General features: G+C 37.5%; 1 protein-coding gene across 4 annotated transcripts in view; it reads right to left on the bottom strand.

The window, feature by feature from the left end:
- Positions 1 to 4,004: 4,004 nt before the first annotated feature.
- Positions 4,005 to 7,944, bottom strand: part of CAMSAP2 (calmodulin regulated spectrin associated protein family member 2) — a 73,349-nt gene continuing 69,409 nt past the window's right edge. For all 4 annotated transcript variants that reach the window (XM_062003369.1, XM_062003370.1, XM_062003371.1 and 1 more), the window contains one exon: positions 4,005 to 7,290. In XM_062003369.1, coding sequence (XP_061859353.1) covers positions 6,985 to 7,290 — 306 coding nt within the window. In that variant the 3' untranslated portion in view covers positions 4,005 to 6,984. The remainder of the gene's footprint in view (positions 7,291 to 7,944) is intronic.

Here is a 7,944-nt window from a genome sequence, read left to right as displayed (position 1 = left end):
GTAACACATATCAGAGGTCCTGGGGAGGTTGTCAGCAGTTTAACTGAAGCTGAACTGGATTCTCTGTCACACTGATGGTTAAAAATGGTGAAGAACCTCAGGGAGTTTAGGTCTGCTTGCAAACTGTTTGCTGAGGATGAGCTGAAGGGCAGAAGGGAATCATGTTATTCTCTCTCACTCTTATTTCTGCAAAGGGAACACAAGACTGATGTCCCAAAGGCCACCTTGTGAGGAATGTTCCTGATTGCCAGGTACAAGCAGAAATACACAACCTGATGGTTCCTTCTGCAACACTCAAGGCCCAGCATCGCATCCCAGGAAGTTTGATTTGCCAGTAAAACACCAAATCTTTCAATTTATTTACAAAACCATCACTTGTTGATTAGTTGCCTTTGGAGGCAGTGATTAATAGAAAAGGTAATTATAGAACAGAAACTTGTTTCCTAATACCTCTGATTATTATAGAGACGATAGACCAGAAGGAAAAAACAAGGTGACTTTCATTTAATTGTCTAAATAAAGGTGTACGCGTAACTCCACTGAACATACACTTGTATAAGAAAAGTCTATTTTAAACTTTGTTTAATCTACAAGAAACACACATATGCTTTTAAATTTAATCTTGATTTCAAAGAGTTTACCTGCCTTTTGTGCCATAGCTTTGTTTTCAGCAAAGATGAAATCTGTGAGACTCTGTCTCTGGAGAGCAAGAGTTTTGGGATGAAAGAAAGGTAAACTTGTGTCCAGTTACAGACCCAAAATCTTGGATTTAAAACGGTTCTGTCTTCTGCTCAGAATGTTGGGCCTTTCACAAGGAAGCAACCAATTCCTGTTGTCTGGAAATTGATTTTAAGAACCAAGTATGCATCCTCAGGAAGAGGTATGGAAGAAGAGATGGCAGTGCTCGATGTACCTGCTTTGGAGGGCAACGATACCACTCTTCAATATCTATATACATAGGAGCATCCTGTTGGAAAAGGGCAGATGGAAGACCCTCTTCTCTGGTTATTTATAACTTTTTACTCAGGTAAAGAAAGATGTCTTTGGGATGGCCCAAGCTTGCTTTAACTCCCTAGTAATTATTGCCAAGGTAACTCCCATGAATAGCAAAGCTGTTGGGTGTGGGGTTTAGAGAGCTTGAAAATCAGGATCAGCAAAAGAGAAGTTTTGCATTGCTTAGTGACCAGACAGGGCACTGCAGCCTGTTCTTGGAATGCTTCAGAAAGGAAAACAATAATTATGCATCTATTTTACTGCTGCTGCAGGTGGACACAGACAGCACCAGCGGGGCTGGATACATTCTGGGAGTGATTCCCCAGTGCTAACCTTGCAGAGGTTCTGCCAGGGGACTCCAGCAGTTTGTGCAAAGCATCTTTACATTGTCATCATAAAAATGGGCCAGTCCTCTGATTTTCAGTTGTAACAGAGCCATTAAACTCTCGTATGTTTCTATGGTCTTGTAAAAAGTTGCAGAAGAAAACATCCCCGTTTAATACTTAACTTCTGGGAACAGTTTTCACTCATTTCAAGAAAGGATTTCCAGAACTTTGGGGTAACAATTTAGCAAAATTCTTGCATAATCTATAGGAGAGTAGTTGACATCACCATCATAGCTTCAGTTTCAGGCAGCTTGAACAAGAAAATTACTGAGCCAAAATATAATCTGGCTTCAGGTAATTTACATAATTGCAGGCTTGTGGGGCCTTGCCAAGGCTTGTAATGCAGATATGCAGATCAGCAATGATGTAGAAAGGATAAGACAGAGCAGCCTCCATGGAAAGCTTCATATTAGCTTTTAGTCTTTCTGCACAGCTCCATTAACAGTTTGACAATGACATAACAGTGAGTATATACATTACTTTGTGTGTCTCCATAATGTTCACATACCATTAACTAAAAACTAAGACACAACTTACAAGTTCTTATCACTAACTTGCTTGACCCATTTTTCAACTGGTAATTTAATTGCTCCTAAGTATTTAATGCATCCAGTTGACCATCATGTTGAGTAAGAGCCTAAAGAAAGTGTTAAATAACATTTTTCAGTCAAATGCTTAACTCTTCTGGTTCCTGTCCTTTCCTGAAATCCTGGTGGTTATTAGCCTTTGTGATCAGAGGCAGTTCTGTCTGGTTTCCATCAGTATTATCCTTGAATTCAGAAATGTAATAAAAAAGCCTGGTTTAATAAGCTCTCTTAGATGTACATGTTGTATATTGCTTCCCTGCCTCTTACAAAGACCAGGAGTTACAAGGGTAAATCAGCCAAGGTGGCTGCTTTTCCTTCTTGCTCAAAGGAAAAATACTTGAGTAACTTCATTACCATATTGAACTCTTTGCTGTGGTTGACTAAATAAAGTGTATTTCTTTTTACACCTGTGTGAAAGCAAGTAAGTCTAAAAGCAGGTATGCATTTATCTGTCACAAACATACTTCGCATCTGTGTTCCCAAATGCAACAGTTTGCCTTTAAAACCATTTCTTTGAACAAATGAGCAAAGATGTTGTGCATGTTAAAAATGCAGACCCTTTTTCCTTGTCATCTAGGTCTGCAATATGGTAGTTTGTGTGGGTTTCTTAAAAACAGATACAAAGGGCTGTGGCTGTTAAGAGAGATCTTTAGAGCTACAATTCTTCAAACTGCTTATTCAGCTCATTAAATTAGTAACAAGGCAGAAAAGGAATGCTAATTTGCTATACAAAAAGACAGAAGTAGTTTAAAGTTTAGCTCTTACAAAGCTGTGTCTTTATTAAGTGTTTGGAAAAAAAGAAATCTCACATCTATACCTGATGAGTACAGCTGGATTTGAGAAAGAAAAGCTGGTTGTGATACCACCATTGTGTGGCAACCACTCCAAACTTTGCAAGGTGCAAGTGTAACCAAGAAGATTACTCTGCAGTTGCTGATACCAGCTCTCTGGGCCAGATCCCACAGCAGTTCAAAGTGTGACTCACAAATCCTGTACAAATTCAGACACGGCACAGCCACATTTGGTCAAATTAACCAGGGTGTGATCTGAAGTTTCTCAAGTACGTTGTTACTTGAGAAGGACAGAGAAAGGGAAGTCTGTTCTACAGTCTGGCTGTTCAAAGGCTGGGGTTTAGATTATAAATATGAGCTGGGCTTGCCCCTGAAAAAGTAGCTTTACTGGGTGCAGCGGGGTGTTAGTGTTCCAGTGTAATCCCTCGCTTATGTCAGCCTGTTTGTGGTGCCTCACAGGGAACCGACTGAGCTGGCTGAAAAATAAGCAGTTTTGTGGGGAGGAGGGACGGTTATTCATTTTCATTCATATTCGTTTTCAATGCAGATCTGAAAGCCCTACTATCAGCTGTCCTGTATTCTTAAAGCTGCCCTCTGAATAGCTCTGAAATGTAGATTCTCCATCTGTGTGAGTTATCCCAACAATTCAGCCAGCCTGTTATCAGTGCACTGATGTCACGTCCCCTTTCAACTAGTCCTTGCCCTTGCTCTGCAAACCAGTGGGACAACACAAAACTTCCCAGAAGCCATGATTTGGACTGAAAAAATTGCTGATTTCTAACCTTATATTTTGATCCTATTTCTGTTCAAGATTGTACTGCTAACAAGTTATTACCACTATTTATGAGCTGTCTAGAGGAAGATAAGACTTCACCTTGCAAACCTTGCCTTCGGAAGCAGTCCCGTTTCACTGAGCAGTAAGATGCTGTGGTTTTGGAGCAGTTGACTTGTGCTTGTGAAACGCACTTCTGAAGAGAACAGGGTAACACCACGTTGTCCTCAAGAACAAAAGGAGAAGCCTAATTCTTCAATAGCCTCCCTCTGATACTTTTACACGTAATCTAGCTTTCTGATGTTAAACAATGGGGAACAAAAGTAGGAACAAAAAAGGTCCATCTTTCCTACAATACCTATGTGGCTGCAATACAAAAAGAAACAAGATTTTAATATTATTATGTACTTCTGTAGTTTCAGTTTATGTTTAAATGTAAGCAAGAAACCAATAGAAAAAAAGTACTTTTGGTGCCATGCTTTTATTTAACTGAAAGGAAAAAACTACACTGTACCACATAAGTAGCAATGACAATATTTTACAGCACAGCATTTGAAAAAATATGGAAGCTATGCTCCATAGAAGTGGACAAGTAAGCACACAATACACTGTACATTTTTCAACAGTGCCCATTAAATCATAATTAAATAGCTGAATTTGGCTTTAAACAGCCAAATAATAACAACTAACAGTCATACTAACATAATAATAATAAAAAAAATCAGTAGCTATTATGACTGTTAGAATATGAAACTTTGCTCCAAAAACTAAGACGAGAGTTTGGCAATTCAGTTGTAGCAACAATAATAATACCCCTGATGAAAGCACCAGTGTGTTCTGAAAAGGTCAGTGATAAATACTGGCCTTTATGGAAAGCTTCCTTTTTTTTTTTTTCCTTTTTTTTTTTTCTTTTTTTAAACATGATCCCAACCAAAGATCCACTGTAATTAGAAAATTTGCAGGCTTAAAAAGGAAAAGCATATCTAGCTTTACTTTTCCTGTATTAAGTAAAACTTTATACTGCGAGCAATGAAATCTTCAACTGCATTATTCACATTCTACTTTTGGACATTGCACAAACCTTTAACCTGTTGACAAGTGTCAATTTCATCAATACATTCAGATATATTTAAAACTACTCAAAGAATTCCTGTCACGTATTTAAGCTCACTTGGATTGGATTGGTGTGTCTCCTTTACGGTGTTGCAAACCTTCGGTTAAGTCTTGGTATGGATTTTAGGAATAAAAAGCCTCCCGTGATAAAAATCCTTTTGATGTTGTTCATTACACATGTCAGTTAATTCCAACCTCCTGGCTTCTTGAATCACTGTATATTACACACAGTTTTATATCATTATTCAAGATGTTCCTGCAATGGTATCGGCAGGAACTGTCTAACAGGCAGAATGTGCAAACCCTCTTCCCCCCCCTTTTAATATTATTTATATCCTATATACACAATCTGTATACACTTGGAATAGAAGAGTTACATATCCTGGTGATATACATGCAAACAGTAGGAATCAGCTAGCCACAAATAGTTTTGAGCCACATACATATTAAACATGTATTTTAAAGTGTTTTTTTTCTTTTTTTTTTTTACAGTTTTAACAAATATACATAAATATAAGAACATAAATTACAGGAAACCTGACAGCATTTTTGAGAGAATGTTTGTAACCCAGATGCATTGATGCCTAAGGCCTTATAATAATTTAGAAAAAAAAAAAAAAGTACTGTTCTAAACCACTTAATGACAATCTCATTCCTGTGCATCTTGTATATAATTAGATGAGTACGTTATAGTAGTGAGGCGTAGTTTCTCTCAAAGCAGTGTCATGAGAGAAATAGGAAGATAGTTTCAGTCTCCCTATGAAACAGAATGGACTACATACTTAGAGCACAATACCGTCTTATGTTAATGTAGTTGTCACAACACTGAAACAGAACAGAATCACAAATCATTCAAGTCTTTTCCTGAGAATGAGATATTTTTTTCCCCCCCAACAAATCCTCTGGTGTACATTATCAAAATAGCCACAGATTTAGGGGAGGCTTCAAGTTTATAGTTTCTTGGTTGGTTTGTTTTTCGGAACAGTGCTATGTTAAAAGCAAACTGTAAAGGAAACAAACACTGAAACGGAATAGTGATCTGTAAAATAAACACTGATTTGAAATTAAATGCAGCCCTTTGTAGCTAATACTGAAATATGCCTAGAGTTTGTTTTTGTAAATGGTCTTTTTAGAAATTTACTGAAATGTGATTTAGGCTTTTTTGCTGTATGTGTTTAAAATCGCCAAGTGTCACAAGACATCATCTGTTAGACCATGTCAAGAAAACTATTTACTACACACACTGAAATTTCTTACCTGATGTCTGTTCCCTAGAAAACTGATTCAAGTTTGAGCTGGCAGATCTAAAGGCAGGAAGAACAGACAGCAGCCTGGATCTTAAAATCAATGGGAATTAGATACACGACTTCTGAAAGATCTGTGACTTGGTGAATTCTGTGATTCTTCTCAATATTTTTAGTGTTCTGTCAGACAAACATCAGGGATCTAGTTCTGAGTGTTTCACAAGTTCCTGTCCCTTCCTTGGAAAAGCAGTACCAGACTGTGCTCGCTCTTGATCTGGAATGATGCAAGATAATGCTCATTTGCTTAAACTGTTTGAGAGGCCTACCAAGTCTTCTAATTTTGCTTTTTAATGCCATTATGAACATGCACATGGTCAGTCAGTACAGCTCAGATAGTAACTTACTGGAACAGAAATAATTTTATCACCTTAACTAAACCCTGAGTTGTTAAAGAATTCATTTGAAGGAAACTTCAAGCAGTTCTAAAGGTTTTTCCTTTACTCTTTAGTGTATAAGCAAATCAGTATTATTTCACTGAAAAAGAATGATAGATACTCGGGAACGAATCTTGATTTTGTTACAGCACACAAGGATTTTGCAGAACAGACCCATTCAGCTGTTCTTCAGTGACATACAACTGACTGTCTTCACTGTAAGTCAGTAGGCAAAGTTCAATGGTATTGAGAACATTAAGAACTATTTCCTTAGTGAATGGAAAAGATATTTCAAGACAAGCACAAATACAAACATAAGGCAACAGATGTAAAAAAAAATGTAGTTTGAGTCACTAAAGAGGAACATTCAGTGCTTCAGTGTATCTAATCAAAATACAGAGCAAATATACTCCATATATTGTATTAGCACATACGAATCTCCACACAAGTCAAACATTTCTGTAATCACTCAATTATTCACCTAAGCCATAATCTTCTGCACTCCTAAACACTGTGTTTACATTCCAGTTGGACATAATAGAACTTGGTGTCCAGTTTTTAAGTTCTAAGAGTCTTGTTGGCAACTAGAAATCTATTTCCTACAGGCAGTAAAGATGAAGTGCAAGTTTATCATAATTGTCTGAAGCAAATTCTTTTCCATCTACTATGCCTTGGTGGGTAAAAGTTTCTTGGGAGTTACTGGTCTCTTGGTTTGCCACAAATGGCTGTGAATGGTAATTGCATCAACACTGGCAGACAACGTTTTAGCAGGTATGTGGCTAAATTGCTTCCTGTCAGAGTTGTATTTATACAGTCCCTCTATCATTTTCTTTGTGATAGATTTGGGACCTATTCCCGTTAATTTATTGATTTCTTCAGTATCAGGGCAGTATGTGTACAGAGATCTGAACTGGCAGCCTGAATCCCGGAACAAGATTAAGAAATTATTGGCATCGGATTTTTCCATTTCCTTTAAAAGAAAGAAAGAGAGAGATTCACAATATGAATTTTGCACAGTAGTCAGAAAATATTCAAAATCATTGCACTGTCATTTTGAGTTTGTTTGCTACCAGATCTGAAACTTAAGTGTAACCGTCCACTAAAGGACCTTACTTTCAGTCATTAGATTTTGCTAAGCTTCAGTCATCTGAATTTTCATAAGGCAGCTATCTTTCTCAAGCAAAATCTTAAGACAATTTCAGCTATACTTGTTTAGTGGTACCTGAAGAACAGACATCATAACATATTTTTTGTAGATCAAATAAAAATTATTTGATCCATTTCATCAAGCAAGTCTGGGAGAAGGAAATTTATGTATGTCTAGATGTGCCTGAAAGATCCTCCAGTGCTAAAGTGAGGTTTCAATCGTCCCTAAAATCCATTCAACTTTGGCCAAACCATAAAGTCAGTTGAAGCATATTAAGCAAAAGTTCTTTAGGATCTGAAACCTGCAGATTCCTGTTACACCCAACACAGCTCCTAGAGGACGTGTGCCCTGAACATGTACAGCTTCTACCAAGTGACATACGCTGTATCCCAGAGTTAAGCATAACCTTTTTACAGATGTTCTTTACTGGGATTTCTGGGGGTTATTATGCTCCCAGTTACTTGAACTGAAAGAGGC

The sequence above is a fragment of the Colius striatus genome, chromosome 10, assembly GCF_028858725.1.
Source record: "Colius striatus isolate bColStr4 chromosome 10, bColStr4.1.hap1, whole genome shotgun sequence".
In the NCBI taxonomy this organism is placed as follows: Eukaryota; Metazoa; Chordata; class Aves; order Coliiformes; family Coliidae; genus Colius; species Colius striatus.
Note: the sequence above shows the minus strand (reverse complement) of the source record. Positions and strands in the feature narration are given on the sequence as shown.